The sequence below is a fragment of the Leuciscus leuciscus genome (genome assembly GCF_965113295.1).
Source record: "Leuciscus leuciscus genome assembly, chromosome: 24".
In the NCBI taxonomy this organism is placed as follows: domain Eukaryota; kingdom Metazoa; phylum Chordata; class Actinopteri; order Cypriniformes; family Leuciscidae; genus Leuciscus; species Leuciscus leuciscus.
In genome coordinates this window covers 19,575,104-19,597,506 of record NC_138723.1, presented here as the reverse complement: position 1 = coordinate 19,597,506, position 22,403 = coordinate 19,575,104, and the positions used below count along the sequence as shown (strand labels likewise).

Here is a 22,403-nt window from a genome sequence, read left to right as displayed (position 1 = left end):
CTATGACACTTTAATTAATTAAAATAATCAGGTCAAATTTTAAAAGGAAAAAAGAAACATATCCTTGGTTGAATCTTTCAGTTTAATATCAATAACGTGCCTTTAGAAATTTTCATTTTGTGCCGACTTTTAAAAAGTGCATGAGCGCCTTTTATAGAATCTGGAGTTTAATGATGACAGTGCCATTTAATCACTCGCTTGCTTTAGAATGCACTACTTTTGTCAAATGCGGACATTAAAAATAATAATACAATTAAATCTAAGTAAATATGCATGTATATTTCATGTTCGCTGCGGAAAAATATCAATGAAATTCACTGTCGATTATTTTTATCAATTATTTTTGATTTTGTCGAGCAGCCATTGCTTGATAAAATCCTAGTAGAAATATTTTGAACTGCATTGTGAGAATATAAAGTCAGCTTTAGACTAGCAATTCTGTCATCTCAGCCAAAACTTTATGGCTGTAGAGGACCAAAATATATATATATATTTCTCAAAATAACTCATATTCTCTTCTCATCGTTGTCTCTCTATATGTTGCTTTGCTCTAATCTCCTCGTTCACAGCAGGCAGCATATAAATATATAAAATCTGGATACAAGGATAGTCCCTAAGAGAAGCATTATTATATTACAGCTGTAGCAGACACACTCTTGAGCATTCCTTACATAAACCTCTCTACCTTAGCTCATATCAGAGGGAATATTGAATTTCTAAGGTTATACTCTCCAGTATTAGCATTTCATTTTATAATTTAGTGGCTGACCTGAAGATTAAGTAGTCAGTGACTTGAACTGCACAATGACTACTGTAGTGAATCTAAAGAGAAGTATGCATGTTATTCAATGACATGGCAAAGTCATCTGAAGTGGTCCAAAGGTGACCATAAAGATGTTGTCATAAAAAAAAAAATCCAAAAACAGCGAGATAGACCTGGATGTTAGTACAAAAGAAAAAGACAAGAAAACCTGGAGGGAAAACTACATTTACATCAAGTTATTAAAAAACAATATTCATCAAAAAAAAAAAAAAATCTTGAGCTCTATATTTTATGCCCTGAACACTTACATCCTTATTAAAGCATCCTGATAAATATGCATCCACTACTTCTAATTCTGCTGGGACATGCAAATGAGCGATTGCAAACATTGCTTGATTAAGTGTCAAATTTTAATGAGATGAGCTATTATCGGTCCTAACTTAATCTAATGTTATTAAGGAGGCAAAAAATGAACTACGAAACTGTGAAATATTTATATTTACAAGATTTGGGTCACAAATCTTGTTTGATGTGTGTGACAAGAGAGCTGACATCATCGATTTCAACGAGATTAATTCCTCCAACCTCTGGCAAGTTGTTGAGCCACGCAGGGTCCACTTATAACCAAACTTCTCAAGGGAATGAATATTTACATAGCTTGCTTAAGAGGTTATTGTGATTTGACAGCCTGTGGAAATTACTCATTTCCAATGCTGATGGAAATGATACAGAAACACAAGTGCAACGGCCAGGGAATTGAGCAAACTAAATTCCCAAGATTTGTTGTAAATTCATGTTATGATGTACATGACTTTGTATACTAGATTGAGTTTGATCAATGCATTATTTTATTCAAGAGTGAGAATGTTGTAGTATTTAAGGACGGATGTTTCTTTAAATCTAGAGATGCACCAATCGACCAGCCAGGGACCGGAATCCTCCAATTTTCCGCATGATCGGCCCGTACTGGTAACCGGCCGGTCAGTCTCACGTCTAATCAATTCCGAGCCGGTCCGTTCCAGCGGCACAGGAGTCTAATATTCCTGCTGCTGTCTGTCATGTTAATCAAGATTTAGAAAATCACTCTCTGCTCTTGACTGAATAACTTTTGTAACTAATTGTAAGCATGAATGTGTGTTTGAATTTTTACAATGAAGACTATTCAGTGTTATTTTACATTTGATTCCTTTAATTTCTGTTGTATTTCTTACCTGAATAAACGAGATGGTCCTCACTGCAGAACATGAAATCCAGGGGGAGGAGTTGGATCCAGATCCAACTCCTCCCACCTTACATATACCTAAACCTACCCATCTCCACCCCCTGATACCTAAACCCACCCCTAAACCTACAAATCTCCACCCCTTAGATCTGGATCCAACTCCGCCCCCTGGATCTCGTGTGCTGCAGTGAGGTGCTACTGGAATAAACTGTATATCAAACTGTTGTTCTTATTTTATTACTGTCTTTTTACTTCTTTTTTTTAATGAAAATAAAATTTTACATTGAAGAAAAGGAGTTGTTTTTTTGTTTTTTTACATGTGCTGTCAATTATAGTTCTTTGAAAGAAAATCGGAATCTGCAAAAATCGGTCACAATTACAAAAAAAATGCAATCGGTGCAGGGTTGCAATCCGTGTCAAATCAACCAAATTTCGGAAAAAATGTTTATTTAGTTAATATTTTTTCTGAATAAAGACAAAGATAAATTGTGATGAAAGCCAAAAAATATGAAATGCCACAGATGGATATTAACTGAGTAATCCACAGAGGGGGGTCAAAATTAGTTTTCACATGAGATTTGGAGCCAAATTACAGGAGGGTAAAATGACTTTAAAAAGATGGCAGCATCATTATTTTATTTTTACACAGAGATTGGTAGGTATATTAGTAAAATCGGTTTACTTTAGCAATTTTGTTGCATTATATGTCAAATATAAAAGTTCGAAAATGGAAAAAAGCACTTTCTTGTGTTTTTTTACCCTAAGTTTGCATGCCTGTAACTCAAGAAGTATTGAAGATTTCTTAATATCCTTTTTAATTTTGGTTTTTAACAAACATTTCCTTTGGTACCTTCATTTTAAAGGCCCTATATGGTACAATGCCAGAGATATGGAGATCTTAATGTGGCTCCTTGAGTAAAAACACATTTTCAGTGGCCAAAAAACAAATGTGGGTCACTTTGCATACAGTTGATATTTTTGTTCTTTTAAAGAGAAATATCTGAACAACAAGTAGTGTTGAAATTAGAAATGTACCTCTTTTTATTTCTATCAACACAATTGCATAGAACATACCTGTCTGAGTCTTTCTAAAGTAATTTTCTCCCCCCTGTAATTTGGCTCCAAATCTCAGATGAAAATGGTAATTTTGACTCCTCTCTACAAAATAGTGGATTATTCAGTAAATATACATTCATTGCATTCAATATTTTGGCTCTTCTTCTTCATTTATGTATTTCTTTCACAAGACAAAAAATAAAAATAAATTAAATAAAAAAAAATAGCCAGGGACCTCTGATTGAGTTGACAAGGAATGACGCTGCATCTCTATTTCAACCCGCGATGCTGTGAGGAATTTTTTTTGCACAGGACTACTTGTTAACATAAGTGAAGTAACTGTAAGAGGAAAAAAAAAAAACAGATAACAAAGAGCCTATGATTAATGAGAAAATTCCATTTCAACAGTGACCCAAAAAGGCTATTAAGATTTCCACTCAAGCATTTAACATTAATTATAACAAGCTTTCCATAAGCCTCCATGAAATTCAACAAGCAAAGCAAAAGTTGCGCCAGAAAGCTATTCAATGAATGCTGAGTCAACCGTAATTTCAGCCTTAAATGCTTGTTGCTTCTTTTTATTCCACTTCACACATCTTTGATTTTACTCAAAGAATGTCATTAGATTATGACAACAAGCTGACTGAGTTCTTGCGAGAACCTTTGAAAGCTAACCTCTAGTCTAGATGAATGTTTAGGAATTAAAATGATAAAAAAAATGCTTTAAATGTAATAAAAAAAAAAAACCTGCTTGCTGGATTCATAACACTACTCAAAGTCATTTTGGCTTTCACTAAAAGGCTGATTGATCCATATGCCATTTTCAGTTGGAAGACTTCTGTATTGACAAGTAACGCCCATTATTCCTTAAAAGCTGAGTAGCAGCACTCTGATAGATTAGCAGAGCTTTTTTAATCAGGGTTTGTGCAGGGTAACGGCACAATCCCTGATAGCTCTAATTGAAATATCCAGGCCTTGCTCTACCTCTTCTCTCCTCATAGAGGCCACAAACTAATCAAAAACACAGGGATTAGAGTCTCAACATGTGCTGCTCAATCACTCTATCCACCATCTGTTAGATGAAGAACAACACAACACTGATCTCCAACACCACCAGCAGTAGGATTCATCATTTCACAAAGAAATTCTACATTTATTTCAAACGATTAAGAAAAATGAGTTAACGTATGGAAATGTACTGCAGTGTAATGAACATTAATGTGAACATTCTTGAGAAATGACAAACCAATTTCTGAATCAGAGTTTTGAATTGATTCAAACACAGGTTGGGATAATTCACAGAAATGCATCAAATGCTGTTTTTGCCAATTAGGTTTAAATCAGGCTATTAAAGTACCTGCGTTAACGCAATCACACACTCGTGACTCACAAGACAAGGTATGAAATTAGTGTAATGATACGCTCTTTAGAATTAAAAAGTGATTAGTCATCACAATATTCATTATGTATGATTGCTGTTGATAATCCCACAATGCAAGCTTTGTAAAGAGGTCATTATTTAAGGATTAACACCAGCTATACACAACCATTAAATGTTGTTAAAGGGCATTTACTTAGAAGTCTTAAAGGCACAGCAACAAAAAATAACATCATGTTTGACACTGAGAGTCAGAGAGCGTGTGAACAATTCTGACTGTTTTTGGAGCAAAAGTTCTTCTTGGCTAACATAAGTGGCCCTCAAAGAGAAAAAAGGGGGGCAGAGGTCAGGTTTTTTTTGTAAATCCAAACAAGACTGTGCTGAAAAATATCTACTTTAAACAAAACTTGGAGGGATTTAGTGTACAACGTTGCAATTACTAAATATGTATACAGGCATACTTTTAAAAAATGTTTATGCTATAGATAGCTTTAGTGTCATTTTTATGTCGAGAAATAGTACAAATCTGGCATTTCATATTTTATGTTTCGAGCCATTTGTGATCTCTGCCAGTGAAGTCGCTATCACACCATTAAGACTGAGATGCAGTCTGTGTGATCAGAGATGTTTGCCTCTCGGTGAGTGTAGAAGAGACGAGTTTGACAGGTTCATTAATGCTTCAAGAGAAAGAGCATGCATGTTCCAGCCGTGTGCCATTTTGAAAGAGTTTCCAAAGTAACTCAGCAATGGCTAAAACGCGTCTTATTGTTAGCTTCAGAACAGTGGGACTCCAGAAGCATGAAAAGAAACAGCCATTAATGTCACAGAACTCAAACCATACCATTTTGGACACTGTGTATGAGACGTAAATATAAGTCAGAAAATGCAGCTTCTTCCAGGATTCTTAAAATTTAAAGTGCTCATGGCTTTGAACAATAACTTGATTGTTCCTGAGTGAATATTTGACATGTCAAAAGTTTTCCAATTGCATTTTGTTTGACATGCTGGTTACATAGAAACAGCGATATTGGGCTGCCAACTTATGAAAGCTGCATTCTTCAGACGTGACAACCCATGAATAGCCCCATCTATGGATGTTCACTGCACCAACTCCTAATCTAAACGTCTAGGTCATTCATACTTCACAGAATCACTCACTGGACACAGTGCTGAACTTCTCTTCAATGGCTTTTGTGAATGAGCACAGTGTCTGACAGAATCTTCTCACGTCATTGTGGCAGATGTTTAATGAACAGTGCTGGGACCACTAGGATCACTAAGACATTGCTGTTTACATCATATGAAGGCTATGTTGTACTATCCCTGATTACTTATGGAATAAACAAGAAAGCTTGATGCTTATAGAAAGGTCAGAGGGTCCGAAATTTTAACTAAAGCTACTTATTAGCCACTGACAAATCGTTTTTAGGTATTAATTTAAATAGACGCGTAAAAAACAAGCCAAAATGGATGTGAAATTGGTTTTGAAACTTTTGACACAAAACCACTGTCCACTTCAACACTATATACACACAAAAAAATATCATATTTACAACCAGAATCACTGCAGCTTCACAGGACTCCCTGCATATGTTGGGATTTCTATATTAGTTTTATGGAATTAGTCGTTTTGTGTTCTTATAAAGGGAAACGCATTTCAGTTAAAACTAAAACTCATTCCCTGCAAAGTAATTTGAATTGAAGGCAAAACAACAAACTGAGAGGTAATTGTGGTCGTAAAGGCTACGTCAATATAATAGTGACGCACAATAACAATTCACTTGAGAAAATGTGCAAGCACTATTGTCCTTTTGATCAGATTAGCAAAGAGATAATTTTACATCTTAGGCTGAAATCGGCACCCCTTACTTTCTGTCATCAATCATCAACACCTAATGGGTCTAATTTGCCTAATAACACATCATGCTGAGACTCAGCGGGACTGTGTCACTTTGGAAAGATGAAGCTGCATTTAATATCTTAATAAAAGGCATCATCAGACAAAAGATCAGGTCATTTTGACATTAAGAGCAATGATTTTAATCTCTTAAGATTTTTCAGAGCACCTCTAAAATCAAATGGCTGACTAAACTGTTGCTTGTCCTAATTAGGGCTAGTCAGTGAAATCATCTAAAATAGATCATGAAAACATCGCCCTAGACGTTAATTTCTGGGAATTACAACTATTGTAGATTCTATTTTTACTGTAAATACGCCTCATGCTCTGCTGTCATCCACTGATTAAACTTCATGAGTTGAACTCTTCTTGAGCAATGATCCTAAAGTCTATTTCAAAGGGAAGTTATCTCCATTAAATCACTGTACTGTACTCCATTCTCTCCGTGTGAAGCTGGACCACAGCTGTGGCACCAAATTTCTATTTAATGACATATAATTCCTGCCTTGGCTGAGAGAGAGTAAGAAAAGTGACAGGGGGTTCAATGGACAGTTCAGGCCTGGAGGGATGTTGGCTTGAGCGCAGCAAGGGAGTCTGCAGCTTCCTGGCAACCAATGACATCTTCTCTCTCTCCCTCCGTCCCAAAAAACACTCTTAACCCTTGACAACCTCCATTAAACAAGTCTAATTCTACACTAGTGGAAGCTGATTGTGCAGACAGTAGGGGCTGCAAGGACAAGTATGTATATTTGCATAGGATACATAACATTTTTTGAAGAGGGACGCGTCACGGTCAGATGCTGAGTGGATTCTGTTACGAGCACTTAAGAACCAGACTGAATAGAGCACTTGCCACATTTTCAAATCACATTTGACCAAATCACGTTTCTTTGAACAAAACAACATGTACTAGGCATTACCATATCACTGAGACTTACATTTTTAAATGTTAATCAATATTAAATGGATAGTTCACCTACAAATGAGAATCCTATCATGATTTATTCACCCTCATGTCAATTGATTTTCTTTCTTCTGTTGAACACAGGAGACAAAATGAAAGTTGTGCTAGTCAGTTTTTTCATACAATTTCAGTGAATGGTAATTGAAGATGTGAGCCAAAAAAAAAAAAAGAAGCTTCAACATGAATCCACCACTTTTGTGATAAATTGATTTTGTGGGCTATATTCCAAGTCTGAAGTCATACCATAGCTTTGTGTAATGAAACTCAAATTTATTCACAGAAAATCATCAATTCCCATTGATGGTCAAGTAGCAATGCAACAGAAGTAACATCTTTTCTTCCGTATTGTGATGTACATCCGGAAGAGAAAAAAGAAAACAATGTATAGCAGAGACTTAGATCTATCCTTCGGTTGTTGATTAGATGAAGGCAGATCTGAATGGGAGCTTGCAGTCGACTGTAAGAAAGAGCAAGTTCTCTTTCATCATCTCGTGTTCATGATCCACCTTTGGGAAGGGCATCTGTTCCAGAGAACTAGGGTTCAGTAACCTATTATTTTAAAGTCAGCATGACAAGGAAGTGCTGATAGTCTTTCCTTCTCTTTTGTGAAAGATATATCCGAGTGAAACGGCTTCTTGAACAAGAAATAATTTAGGGCGGGACCTGATTTATTTTTTTATTTATTTTTTGTCCAACATGATTCAGGAATTGATTGGATCGGTGGGGTTTGCTATTGCTGTGAGTGACAGGTTGTCCCTAGGGATGAACCAAAAAATGTTCTACCGAAAATTTAGAGCCGAACAGTTTAGGGCCAAAAATCAGTGACCAAAACAGACATTTAATTAATGCTTCTCAGATGGCACATTTTGACTGTATTCAGGATCTATTACGAGAAACGGTGCATTTTGATTTCATGGTGACTAAGTTGACTAAATGACAGAAGTCCAGCAAAAGTCACCAGAGAGAAGTCTGACGTTTCACCAGAACAGTTAAATTGTTAAAAAGTCACACAAATTTGTTTTTATTCGCGATAATATAATGCATTTAGAAATTGAATATTTGCCTATTATTTCATTATAGTAAAATGCATTTTAGATTAATGGATGAATATCCATTTCATGCTACCACCAGACCATTAAGTCGAACTCACAAATCGAACGAATCAGATTGTTGAACGAGCAATCAATTACTTACAAAGATCCGATTCAAGCGAATCATTTGTTGACGAATCACAATAGCTTATTCTGTCACGGACGAAAATCATGATTTCCAGTGAATAACTGAATATTCGCGGTTTCTTCCTCACACAGTCGGTGTCACATTACTTCAGAAGTCTTGTAATATACAAGAAATATGGATTTATTTTATGATTATTTTGTATCTTTTTTTATTTACATTCTTGACATTCACCCCTATTGTATTTGCCTGGAAAAGACGACCATGACGTTACTTTTCTCTCCTGTATACTGGGTTAGAAAAGACATGAGGGTGAGTAAATACTGACAGATTATTACATTTTTAGTGAAGTATCCCACGTATATTAAATGATTAGTGCTTCATTTCTTCATCAAATCATGCATGAACAGCAAAGCACATCTCTAACAACCAAGAGAGACTGGCGCGTCCTCCTGACAGGGCATATGTTAAACACGAGGTCATTCCCTCGACAGATTAACCCTTCTTAACTCAGCTGAACACAACTTAGTATATCTCTGCAACCAACTTAAACCAGTTTATCAGAAACTACGATGGGAGCTGCTCTCTGAACGCACTCATTACACTGTTGCGCAGTCGCACAGATGTGAAACAAGTGCACGCGTTTGGAAAGACAGCGTCCTCACACACCACATCCAATGCGCTTTTCAGAAAACTTTCAAACGCGAATATAAAGTCAAACCATCAGTCCTCCGTCTAAAATGCTGAAAATACATCAAAAGCCAAACAGAATCATGCCCATCGTAACAGTTTGAAGCCGCAGAAAACGCCACAGAGTTGCACTTGTCTTTATTGATCTGCGAGCGCGTCCAACACGAGACCCGCACAATAATCTCCAAATGAAAACCAATGGTTTTCCTCCCAAAAAAAAACACTTTCCGGATAATATTTAAATCTCCTGAAAATATTAATCTTACCTTGTTGAATAAAAGCGATGGATATTCCAGTCAGGACGACCCAGCACACGGGATTCTTCATGGCGTCTGGAGCGGATCGAGTGCGCGTGAGGTCTGCGGGATTGTTTTCCTTCTTGCAAATACCAATTTGAAAATCCGGAGGAATAAGTGGAAGTGGAAGTGTAGTCCCAGACTCTAAGTAACTGTGAAGTGGGCACTCGCTCACTCACCTACGCAGGCGCTGAGAAGTCCCTCCTTCGGTGAGGTATTGCTTATGGAGCTGCTTCCACAGGATTAAAAGAACCCGCTGTTTTCATTTGCTCAAGAGACTGTGCATTTGAAGTGCAATGCTTGGGTTAGTTTCCAAATAGTGTATTTGCTGCATATCCTAAGGCCGTTTGTTTTATTGCTTAATCCTTTTATAACAGTTGTTGAGTTATTATTTAGCACTGGTTTTAATTTCCAGCATGCCCATTGAAATGAATTCACCCCACTGTCTCGAAATTGGTCCTTTATTGAGGGAAAACAAAAAACAAGCAGCATTCTACTGCATTTTGTTTCAGCATCTAACTTTTTTAGGAAGAGGAGTTTTTAATGTACTAAAAACTGAAACGTTTTTCCTTTGCGTTTTTTCTTTGTATAGACAACAACGTTGTCAAAACTATCCCTTTCTCACAGATCAGCGAAAACTATAAAAAATATGCAGGCCAGGCCAGTAGTTGGCGATGTCACTTTGTAAAGAAACAAGTGCATACAGACTGAACACTCAGGGTGCTCCTCAATATCCCTCCTCTCTCCTCCGTCCTCCATCCTATGACCCGGAAACCGGTCGAGCTCAGCCATCTTGAAGGACATCTCAATTCTCTAATTGCACCGCGAGGAGGTGAGGATCGAGGAGGAGGCTTCCAGAGGAGTTACGAGCGAGGATACACAGGTGTATCCTATGCAGAAGTGTTTAACCGACTAAACGGGACGCACATATAAATTCTCCTCCCCCTTCTCATCGGTGACAATAATTTTAATTTATACTTTACCTTTGCAGTTTATACATCTCACCACACATCTCACATATTTCAACAGGGTATCTTGCTTTATTATTATTTATTATGAATTTCTTAAAAAACCAAACTTCCAACAACATAAGGGCAGATCCTTGAGCGCAGCTGATGACGCTGTGAAGTGACACTCGAGTGATCAAGTATTCCAATGTATAAAAAAGCTTTCATTCGATTCTTCCATCCTCATTTTCTTTCCTTGCAGCCTTCCCTCACATCCTACAGGGGCTGGAGCTGAGACGCGAGGAAAGGAAACGAGGATGCACAAATAAGAATTGAGAAGCACCCTTAATACGCATTCGCATGACATTACCGTTTTCACAAATTTGCGTTTTTGTGGTTTACACGGAGACGATAACAATATCATTTTCAAAAACTTGCACTTTGAATCACTTTTTCAAAAGTTTGCATTTTCAAGGACCCAAAATGCCATTGTCGTGAAAATGAACGGCCAAAACGCATAAAAAGTTTAATGTTTTTAGTTGAAAACGGTTTTGTGTAAACGGCCCCAAAGTGTGTAAATTAAAGGAGACCTATTATGCCCTTTTTCACAAGATGTAAAATAAGTATTTGATGTCCCCAGAGTGTGTATGTGAAGTTTTAGTTCAAAATACCCAACAGATAATTTTTTTTACAGCATGTTTAACACTAGAACGGCCATGGCGGTCATTTTGACCGTTTTGAATTTTATATCTGCAATAACTTTGTTGAAAAAATAAATACAATCCTGCTGGTACCTGACTTTTCCTAAAAGTGTCTGTATTTTCATTTTAAATGTTTTTCATATAAATTACACATAAGGCAAAAAAACAAATGAACATATTTACCTATTTCGGCCATAGACGGTCATATTGACCGCACGGAATTTCGCGGTATTATTATAGGCTATACCAATATACACAACAATAAAATGTGGTTAAAAATACACTAAACATATTCAACAACAAATCATTTAAATGTAATGATATTCAGAACAAGAATGAAAAAATAACTATAAACAAGCCAAAATGAAATGCGTTATAAGCGAAAGTGAAAGTAAGCGGCGTTAGGCTCACGTAACTTTCTAATTAGAATCAAAATGTTTCAACATTTGCGATGTATTTGGATGGTAAACTATTTCTTTATTATAGGCTTTGTACTTCACTCACGTTCCAATATCGACGGAAAAAATCATCCTCTTCACATGCGCAAAATGGTACGAATTGTAGGCTAGCCTACTAGGCTACAAACAGAGCAGTGGAATTTTTATGTTAGGTTGACTATTTTATTATTATATTTTATTGTGGCTATAATGAACAGGCTGCAATGTCAAGATTGCAATACTGGAATATGGTTGGGGTGTGTGTGTGTGTGTGTGTGTGTGTCGGCGGGCGCAACGCGATCAAACTGTGTAAACAAATATGGGCTACTCCGTCATTTTGTTCAGGACATCTACGGATATTATTTATTTATAAATGTATAATTAAACTTGTTTAAATGTACAGTTTGGTGTTGTTTTGTTTTTTAAAGACATATTAATACAATAAATGCATTAATCTCTCAATTGGGTATTTATCATTAAAGATATAGAGTTTGGAATATAGCGGTCAAAATGACCGCTTGCGGCAGTTCTAGTAGTTATGGAATTCTGGCACTTCTAGTGTTAAATTGTCACTTTTTGGGGCTGAGAAAAACGCACCATTTTTGTGTGTCCTTTAAATGCAAATGAGCTGCTGTTGCACGGCACAGGGGGCGGAGCCTCACCAGCGTGCTACAATCTCATATCACGGAACGATGCTAATATCAAAACAGAAACTCTCTGTAACGGTGTTCATTTCGACCCGGAGTCTGACAATAATGCCTACAGAGTAGAGGTCTTCACGGGTCCAAAAAGTCGTGCCCGAACCCGAAAGAGACCCGTAATGTGCTACAACGAACCGACCCGGACCCGTCTATTATTTCAAAAGCTGGACCCGGACCCGTGCAGATCCGAGAAATGCCTAACCGGACCCGACCCGGACCCGTCTATTATTTCAAAGCTGGACCCGAAACCGCCGGGAAGACAGACCCGACTGGACCCGATTGTCACATATTCCACCTTAAACTGCTTACAAGTCAATAAACCTGTTGCGAAAAATACAACTTTTTGTCTTACCTAATTTAAGGAGCCGTGGTAGCGTAGTAGTCTCCTCTCCCTTCCTTGTAACATTACCTGACTGGCTGTGATCATGCATTACAATCCTCCGACAATTATCCATGTTATTCCTCTCGTTATTCCAAGTCCAAGCTTAATCCACTCATTATTTCAGCTTCAATAGTCCACTTGATGTCACGGTGACGGATGACAAATGCAACTTTGCACATGTAACTTACATTCTGACTCGAGTTAACTCGCATTATAACTTTGACTGTTTGCCCTTTTGAACTATAATAACGATTGCTTGTTCAGTGCCATGGCCGCTGACGTTATTTATTTGCTATCATCTCCGTGCTCTCTGCTCTGCATCGAGTCTGAATCTGACCACTAAAACTTTAAGATTAAACAAGACGGTTAATTTATATTGTAAAATCTAAAGCGCGGTTTGGCGGTCCCTCACTGAAGCTCTGGTAACTGGTTGCCATAGAAACATGACACGCGCTTGAGACTGCACATGCGCGCTAGCTGGATCAACCTAAAATAATGCTTTTTAACGCAATTTATTTTGAGTGTCCTAATTTTACAAGTTGCAAGTTACAAAAAAACACAAGCAGTGTCTAATCACGGCCGGTTTTTTTCCGCGTCTGATCTGATGACTCCGATCGCACGGGTATTACACACAATGTTAAACAGACCCGGGACCCGAAGTAATAGATTCGGACCCGACCCGGACCCGGCTGATCATTTAAAATATAGACCCGAACCCGTACGGGTCCCGGGTCGGGTCCCGGGTCGACGGGTCTCGGGTTCACTGTGAAGACCTCTACTACAGAGTCAGAGAATATATGCTTTATGGAGATGGAACAGGTATAGTTTAGTTTAATTGCGGTTATAATAATGTATTTGTCATTGCTTGTATCCACTAAACAAGCCTGCTGTAGAGGACCCATCCGAATGATGGCCAAAAATATTCTGATGAGTTTAATAAAGTTTACATCACACAAAAGATGAAGCGTCAGTTTTACTCTAGAAAATCACTGTAAGAGCTGAGTAAACACAGTATAAGAAGTGCGCAAGTACATAAACGAATTTTGGTGGAGTAGAGGGAGCATTTTATTCTAAAACAAAATTAATCCACCTCGTCTTCAGTGGCTGGCTCAGATTTTGGGAGTAAATAGAGAGAGCTATGTGGATTAATACATCTAGCCACACAACACCTACATCTACTTTTTTGCGGACAGACAACAACGTTGTCAAAATGATCCCGTTCACACGGATCCGCGAAAACGATTAAAAAACAGACCTGCATACCAGGCCAGTAGTAGCCTAGGTCACTTTGTAAAGAAATTCTACCGGTATGCACTTGTTGACTGAACTCGCAACATGCATGCACAGGACATCACCGTTTTCACAAATGTGCGTTTTTGTAGTTTACACAGAGACAATAAAGGTTTAGGGTAAGTGTATTAAGCCCATGTACCCTTTAATTAAAAAAATTAAAAAAAGAGAAAATTATATTTTATGCTGCTCATTATTTTAACCAATCCAGTGATTTGTTACTTCCCTGGCATTTTTATTGCATACCAATCACATTTGGCAATGTTGAGTTAGCCCCACCCATGTGCATGCTGTCTCAGGGGACTTCACACAAAGTCACCCCTTCAGAAATCAACACATTTCTGCAATTTTCAGCCATTTCTTTGGTAACTACATTGATATTACGTCAAATAAGAGATAAATGTATTGTTTTTTGTCTATGAACAAATAGTACTTTATCATTTTATATAATTTTCCTTTAAATGGAAAGATGAGTTTTATTAGCTTGCGTTCAAAGCTAATCTCAAGGTCAAACCATTAGCCTTACAGAAAGGCTAGACTGCCAAACAATTAAGCATGTGAACTGCAAACAATAAATATTTGTGATTCATTTTACATTAATTTACAAATAAATACATCATAAATTGTTTTGTAGAGAAGATTATTTTCATAAATTAACTTTTTTAAAGATGGGCTTAAATGGTACAGCGCCACAAAACGCATGCAAACTATAGCCAACACAAGCAACACTTGAATGAAAAAAAAGTAACATTTCTCAATGTGGACACAATGAAAATTACTATAATACTTTAGTCCACAGTATATTTAAGCTCCATGCATTTATTTGTAAACATATCTTACATTTTTAAAGGAAAACATTGTCTTTTTTCACCATTACTCGCCGTGGAACCATTTAAGCCCACCTTATGTGTTTCAATGAGGACTCCCTCTAATTGCAAACTTTGATACATTTTCTTAAAGTCTTTAGTGATAACATTTCTTTGTGTGCTTTTACCTTACTAACCTTTTAACCTTACCTTACTTACTACCTTAATTTACAACTATATTTTGATAGGCCTACAAATTACACACATTTATTCAAATGAGATAGAGCCCGTTTTGTCCTAAAGTCCTTTATGTATAACCGGGCATAATTCGGGAGCCAGGCTGAGTTAAGTCTTGAGAGTCCGGGCATGGAGAGATCCCAGAGGGACCTTACATTCCCCACAGTCCTGAGCCCCTGGGACCGTCTGGCTCCAAGATACCGCCACTTCCTGTCCAGTTTTGACCAGGGTTGGGGCTCCGGACTCCAGACATGGAGGGGTCACCCAGTATTGAGCCCTAACTCGGCTTTCTTCCAGAGATATGGTCACTTCCTGTGGAACATTGATCGGGCATAACTCCAGAGTCAAGTCGACCTAAGGCTGCATACTCCCGGTGTGGGGGGCCCACTAGGAGACCCCCGGAACCCCAGAGTCTGGAGCCCCAACTCGGCTTGGCTCCCGAGATACACCCGGTCAAACTTCCAGCATGACTCCAACTACAACTCTAGTCAAGCCGACTTAAAGGGATTGTTCACTTTGAAATAAAATTTTGGTATGTTTTAGCTTACCTCAAGGGCATCCAAGATGTAGGTGTCTTTGTTTCCGCAGTAGTTTCAATTTTGATATGTTTAGGTCAAACCGTTCTTGTCTGTCAGTCATATAATGCAGGTCTATGGTCACCACCTCAAAGAGCATGCACAGAGAAGTCCAAATTAAACAATTCCCCATCGTAAGTATATACACATTGATGGCCTAAGACACGAAACGAGCGGTTTGTGTGAGAAAACGAACAGTATTTATATAGTTTTTACCTCTTGTTCACAACCACGTCCAAGTGATCTGAGGGCACGCGCGCTTCCTGGTGTGTGACGTGTGCGTGCGTTCTGGCTTAGTCTGCGCAAGCAAATCACTTGGACGTGGTTGTGTACAAGAGGTAAAAACGATATAAATATTGTTCGTTTTCTCACACAAACCGCTCGTTTCGTGTCTTGTGTACTTACGATGGGGAATTGTTTAATTTGGACTTCTCTGTGCATGCTCTTTGAGGTGGTGACCATAGACCTGCATTATATGACTGACAGACAAGAACGGTTTGACCTAAAAATATCAAAATTGAAACTACTGCGGAAACAAAGACACCTACATCTTGGATGCCCTTGAGGTAAGCTAAAACATACCAAAATTTAATTTCAAAGTGAACTATCCCTTTAAGGCTCCAGACCACCGGCCACTGTCACCTCCCCATCCAACCCAGGGCTCTAATCAAACTTTGGCAAAAGGAATTTTTTTAATACTTCCCTGTCACTGAATAAATATATTGATGTTTTACTTCTTTAAAATCAATTAATTTAAACTTTTTGTGAATCAATGATGATGTGGGCTTATTTGGAACACATGCAGGCTTAAATGGTGCCAAAGTACCAATTAAGCCCATGCCAGACTTCTGACTTTATTCCTAAATTATCTTAATTTTATATTCTAAAATTTACATCAACTACTTAATACATTTTCAAATAAGAGATAAATCTTGCATTTTAACAAATGATTTTTCTTATAAACCATGTCAATATCTATGAAAAAAAACCTAGACTTAGATTTTGGTGGGCTTAACAGGTACACTTACCCTAATTTTCAAAAACTTGCACTTTGAAACCTGTTTTCAAAAGTTTGCGTTTTCAGGCCTTGAAAATGCCATTGTCGTGTAAATGAACAACCAAAATGCATTAAAAGTTTTCCGTTTTTATTTGAAAACGGTGTCGTGTAAACGCCCCCTAAAACGTACCACACATACTGATATATTTATACTCTTCAGTATTTTTGGGCTTAAATCCTTTCTATTTTTCCATTCCAATCCATTTTTACTTAAAGACCTCGGTAGCTCATTTTTTATTGGTTAAGTCGACCGTGTTACAACTTTCAACATTCCCTGGTCTCTCCTAAGCACTTTTTATGATATGAGGAAGTGGGCCTATGAGAGACATCATAAGGTTATTAAAAATATTATGTGCTTTTCTACTGCCAATTGGTGAATCAAATAAACAAATGTTGGCCTACTTCCAAGGCCATTAATACAATTTAAAAACATGCACACACTTCCTCGTGTCAGTAAAACACTCTAAGGCCAGCATCCACTTTAGAGAAGCACTATAATTAATTGGGTTTTTTTAGGTGTGGAGCACCACTTCAGAAACAGGTTGAGAAAGCGAATAAATATTTTGTGGTCGCTGCATTTTGTTGTAACTGCATATGGTGTGCAAAAGGTGAACATAAATTAATCATGTAATAATGGACCTCCATTGTTCTTCCTTGAAGACCTCAGCAGGTGACTTGCTGTTAAATTTGGCTTTGAATGTGAATGTGAAAAATCATTAACCAGCTCAGTGAAGTGAAACTGCTTGTCATCTCCAATGTCAATGAATCCTTTTACGTCACACAAGGAATAAAAAAAATCCCTCAAGCAATTCGGAGTCGAAACAGCAAACCATTTGGCAGAAAATGAAGTGTGTGGGAAAAATTGATTATTTGACAATCCTGCTTAACTGAGTACGTCAAGCCATGGCATAAAGATGATTATATTCATTGACATCTCTGACACAAATACACTGCCTGCAACCTTGATAACAAGCTTGAGCCGGTCAGAATTAGTAGCAAAACTTTGTTACAGGTAAATTATTATTTGAGCCAGGAACAAATATAAATTAAATAACAAACAAAACATATTCAATGTGCAAACAAATGTGATTTTTTCTCGCTGCTTTGACAGCGTTCTGGGTTGTTTTTTACTAGCCCTACTCAAAAGAGCCTAGAGATATGGCTCAGCTCCATGCTTTAAAGGGCTCTTTGTTTATGATTTAACCTTTCTAACTTTAGTTAGATGTTGCTGTTTGAGCATAAACTACATCTGCAAAGTTATGACGCTCAAAGTTCAATGCAAAGAGAGATATTTTCTTTTACAGAAATAGTTTTTTTAAGGACTACAACAAACGGCTGGTAGGGACTACAACGAGCTTCTTCCTGGGTTGGTGACATCACCAACTCTAAAATTGACATAAACCCTGCCCTTGGGAACATGCAGCCATGTTGGGTTGGTTTAGAGAAGAGGAAGAGTTGTTGTCTCTGTTTTTTACACCCCAGAAAAAGTTTGTCCTAAGGCTGACGAACTTAGAAAGGTTATCATTTATTTTTATAACCTCTATAAAAATTCTATAAAAACTCTATAAAAATGATAACCTCTTTTTATATTATAATACATTTTTAACACTGTTTCTGAATATTATAACATCAACGTTTGTCTGTGCGCTGCACATTTTACGGAGAACAGCTTCCAGAAGAGAGTACAATGCAGACTATACGCACAAAAGCTTCTCCTGAAAGACGTAGCCATTCCCATTTTTTCGGGACAATCTGTTGTTTAATGGATCACAACTTGTAAGTATGTCTTAGCCTATTATTTGTAGTTGTGTTTTCTATTAACAGTTCCAATTATAAGCTTAATGTTTTTGCTATGATAGCTATGATGTAAAGGAAGGGCAAAGCTTTGCCTCCACTAGCCTGCTAACTAACATTACAGTATTGATGTAGTGTTTACTTTAGCTTTTGTAAGCTCTTGCTTTTGTAAGACTGTTCACCGCCCATTAGGAAAATGATCCATGATTTTGTGATCGATTACTGTTTGTATTACCCTAATTTTCCAACAAATATGATAGTGGATAACATCGTATCTATAAGAAAATTACAAACAAAAAAACATACCACTCTGAAATGTCCTGTGAAAAATCCCTGCTTGAAATCCGTTCAGCACAATCCTCTTGTTCGTTAACATTTGTCAGGGTCTGAAACGGGCTCGAAATAGTTTGAAATTTACGATATCATTAATATTTAGCCTACATCTGATTAGAGCTTGCGGTTATGAAGAGGCGTGACATATCCTGAACACGCGCTAAGCGCTGCCAATCACAACACACTGGGCCAGCTAACCAGTCACAGCACATTTCGTATTCCGAAAGGAGGGGCTTCATTGAAAACAACACTTTCAACCAGACTGAGGAGAGAGGAGCTGTAATAATGTAAAATATGTAAAAAATTAAGCGTTTCTTGAACAATCAAGCATGAAATCATATTCTAGACACCCTAAAAAACAACATCAAGACTAAGTAAAAGGGCATAATTGGACCCCTTTAAAGGCACGTTGAAATGGAAGTGGCAACAGAATTTTCCTTCCCTATTGTGATGGATTATCGAAAAAGAAAAAAATACGGCAGGTTCTATGCATTGAAGTTGTTGATTGGAAACTAATGAGGTGATTGACAATACACATGTGATAGACATGACTAATTAGAACAATCATGGAACACTAGGTCACAGGACTGAACCAAAAACACAATGAAGGGGGGAAACACAGATCATACATGTAACACTGGTTATGATCTTTTGATTAAACATTGCAAGGTCTTTTTTTTTATTTAAATGAAACATTTGCACGGATAAATTGTTCCCAGTAGAATCTATAACACACATTTAGAAAATAGATATGATGAATTTTCATTTCATGCTTACTTTAATATATCTATTGCATTTTTTCACCCGTTTTGAGTTAAAATTGTATGTCTGATCACTTTGAAAAGTAACAGCAAACCTCTCTTGTCATGTTGTTCATGTTGTTTGTGTGTTTAGCACAAACAGTGCAAGCTTAAACTTTAGTCTAATACTTAGGCTCAAATAGCTAACCCTAGCACTAATAAAACTTGCTTGATTTTCATTTCAGCCCTGCATCGGTTCCTTGTTGTGTTCGTATCAGTCCAAATAAATTGGTTTCTTACTAGCACTGCAGACTGGCAGCATGTATCGTTGCCCAAGGGAAAGCCATTGCTTGATATAACCAGAGATCAGGAAGAGTCAGTTAATCTACAGCAACCAAACTGCATTGTTAGTACGCTCTGAGAATTTCAGTTCTCTAGATGAGTCCGTCCTGCACGTCCGCCTGTTGACTGAACAGACCATAAGACCGGAGCACTGTGAGACCATGCTTAGAGAAATGAAAGACTGGGAGAGTAAGTGTATAAGCTAGGAGGGAACTCTATGAAGGAGAGTGTTTCAAGTGCCAGGCCATTTGAGAGTCTAGCATTGGGACAGTTGAAACGCAGAAAGTCACCTTGCTCACTCTGTGATCCTTTAAATCACTGCTGTCTCGGCTCGAGTCGGCTGACCTGAGGACAGCCTGAAGTACATTAGCCAGAGAGACTGACAGATACATTAGTCAGCGAATTCTTCTTAGATGTGCTACAGCTCCATCAAATAAGCTGCATGGCTTTATTTAGTCTGTCAGGGCAGTTGAGCGGATACCTTTAGCTGTGTTTTTCAATGTCTGTGCCATCAATAAATACCTGCATTTTAATTTATCATATGCTAACGACATGAAGGTTGTTCCAAAAGGCAGGCAACTTAATTATGCTGCCTACTATAGATTTTTTGGTCAAATTTGAGTTATTGCTATAGGTTTTGTCAAAAATCAATCCCAGAATGGATGATGATGAGAAATTATGTTAATTTTGATTATAAATAAGTTGCTTGCATTCAATTCAGTACATTTAAAACTGCTTATTATTTGATTGCCATTTGATTGCCAGTATGCCATTATTTAATTTTCTATGGATTTTTATGTTTGTAATTGTATATATTAAAGTAAAAGTTGATAGTTAGAGACTGTTTATTGATAAAGATATGGATGGATGGATGGATGGATGGATGGATGGATGGATGGATGGATGGATGGATGGATGGATGGATGGATGGATGGATAGATAGATACGATAGATAGATAGATAGATAGATAGATAGATAGATAGATAGATAGATAGATAGATAGATAGATAGATAGATAGGCAGCTCACTAGGTTATGGAGCAGTATTTGTTAGTATTCATGCGATTACGTGCTTATATTTCCACCGAGAGCATGTTTACAATATATTCTGCCTCATATCTAATATGCCGTAATGCATGTAATTATGGTGCTACCATATTAGGGGAAGAATGTGTATCAAATGCGTCTATATTGATAGTTTCAATATTAATTCAAAAGCTAATCCCACTATCAAAACAAACAGCTGTGAAATTATATTTCAACATATTATGAGTAATGAGGTAATGGATCTTGCTGTCAGGAATTCATAATTCCTTCAGGACACAGAATTTTACATTTCACACAGAACATTTTATTTCTCTCTATCTTTAGAGAGAAAACGATAGAGAGAAATAAAATGACAAGTTGGAATTTTTTTTTTCTTTAAAGTGATCTACTACTAATGAAAATTAAATTAAAAGTGTCGTTCCTATGAGACAAATTGCTATCTGTCAACATATTATTTCATCTGTCCTACATATGCTGCAATATACAAGCCAGTGGTTCTCAACAGGTGGGTCATGACCCAAAAATAAGCTGTAGGTCTGTTCTGATGGGGTCACAGAGAGCAGGGATAAGTATACATATGATGCCCACAATGTGTTTTGTGCTGTATATTATTGGCTGTAAGAGCATGGGACCATCGAAATTCAAGAGGCCAACATAATGTCCTATTAAGCCTTAAATGATATTGCTAGACTTGTGCAGCTCTTGGTAATATTTTTTATATTTATGTTAATGTTTGATTTTCTGTACATTTTTGTTTTCTTTTATGCAATATGATCAACAATTTTGGTTCATGCGATGTACAGTGTGAAAGTTGTGAACCACTTATATAGACCACACACTCAGCCACACTTATGTACACACACTGATATTATTCATGCTTTCCCTGTCTCATAATAATTATAGCTATTCTTACTGTTATGTGTCTGTAGATATGATTGTATCTCACTGCTAGTCTCAGAGCAAATTTTACCCTTCCATTATAATACAAAAATGACTGGGATGTTTGAGATATGAATATCTTTTCTTAATATCTTTTTAGGGAGTGTCGGAAAAGGCAGAGCCGCTGAGGATGAGAGATTGTGCATTGGAGATGGATTGCAGTTCCCTTCCGGTTCTGTATCTGCAGTGGAATTACAGTCCTCCAGGTGGGAAACAGATGAAAGAGTTGGAGAATCTGGAATGTTTGATGGGATTTCAGCGTTTGTGGGGCCTCAAACAGTACCTGAGAACTGATCTGAAAACAGGTTTCTCCCCTTTTCTTCTTTCTTAATCATAAAAGCTGATCCTTAATCAACATGCTTTCCTCGGATGCTTGAAAGTAAAGTATAGTAATAAAGTCTGGCTTACACGAAACATCCTCTACCGCAGAGATTCCCTGTGCTGCTCCATCACAGAGGCTCAGCTCTGGATGACAAGGAAATGTTCAGAATTTTGATGAATGTTTAATTTCTGTAATACAAGTTGATGGGTACTGTGCTTGCGCTCTCGGGAGGCTTATACGTTATTAATCATTTTCATGGTAAATGATTCCACGTCTCTGCTGAGAGAAAGGGGATGGATGAGGCAAAATTT

General features: G+C 37.4%; 2 protein-coding genes and 1 long non-coding RNA gene across 8 annotated transcripts in view; 1 reads left to right on the top strand and 2 right to left on the bottom strand.

Annotated features, from left to right (window-relative positions):
- The window catches only part of LOC309489501, a 4,192-nt gene extending 1,984 nt beyond the window's left edge, over positions 1 to 2,208 (bottom strand). Inside the window, exons 1-2 of the long non-coding RNA XR_014202431.1 lie at positions 2,185 to 2,208; positions 1 to 1,974 (exon numbers count right to left, since the gene is read on the bottom strand). The exon at positions 1 to 1,974 is cut by the window's left edge and continues 176 nt beyond it. This is a non-coding gene — a long non-coding RNA (uncharacterized lncRNA). The remainder of the gene's footprint in view (positions 1,975 to 2,184) is intronic.
- ntm (neurotrimin) overlaps positions 1 to 9,708 on the bottom strand; it is a 352,115-nt gene extending 342,407 nt beyond the window's left edge. For 2 of the 6 annotated variants that reach the window (XM_082158282.1, XM_082158283.1), the window contains exon 1: positions 9,413 to 9,708. In XM_082158282.1, coding sequence (XP_082014408.1) covers positions 9,413 to 9,473 — 61 coding nt within the window. In that variant the 5' untranslated portion in view covers positions 9,474 to 9,708. The remainder of the gene's footprint in view (positions 1 to 9,412) is intronic. The other 4 variants (XM_082158286.1, XM_082158287.1, XM_082158285.1 and 1 more) reach the window with 3 other exon arrangements.
- Positions 4,530 to 22,403, top strand: part of lim2.1 (lens intrinsic membrane protein 2.1) — a 41,253-nt gene continuing 23,379 nt past the window's right edge. The window contains exons 1-2 of the mRNA XM_082158301.1: positions 4,530 to 8,768; positions 21,871 to 21,976. The gene's annotated coding sequence lies outside the window, so the exon portion shown is untranslated. The remainder of the gene's footprint in view (positions 8,769 to 21,870; positions 21,977 to 22,403) is intronic.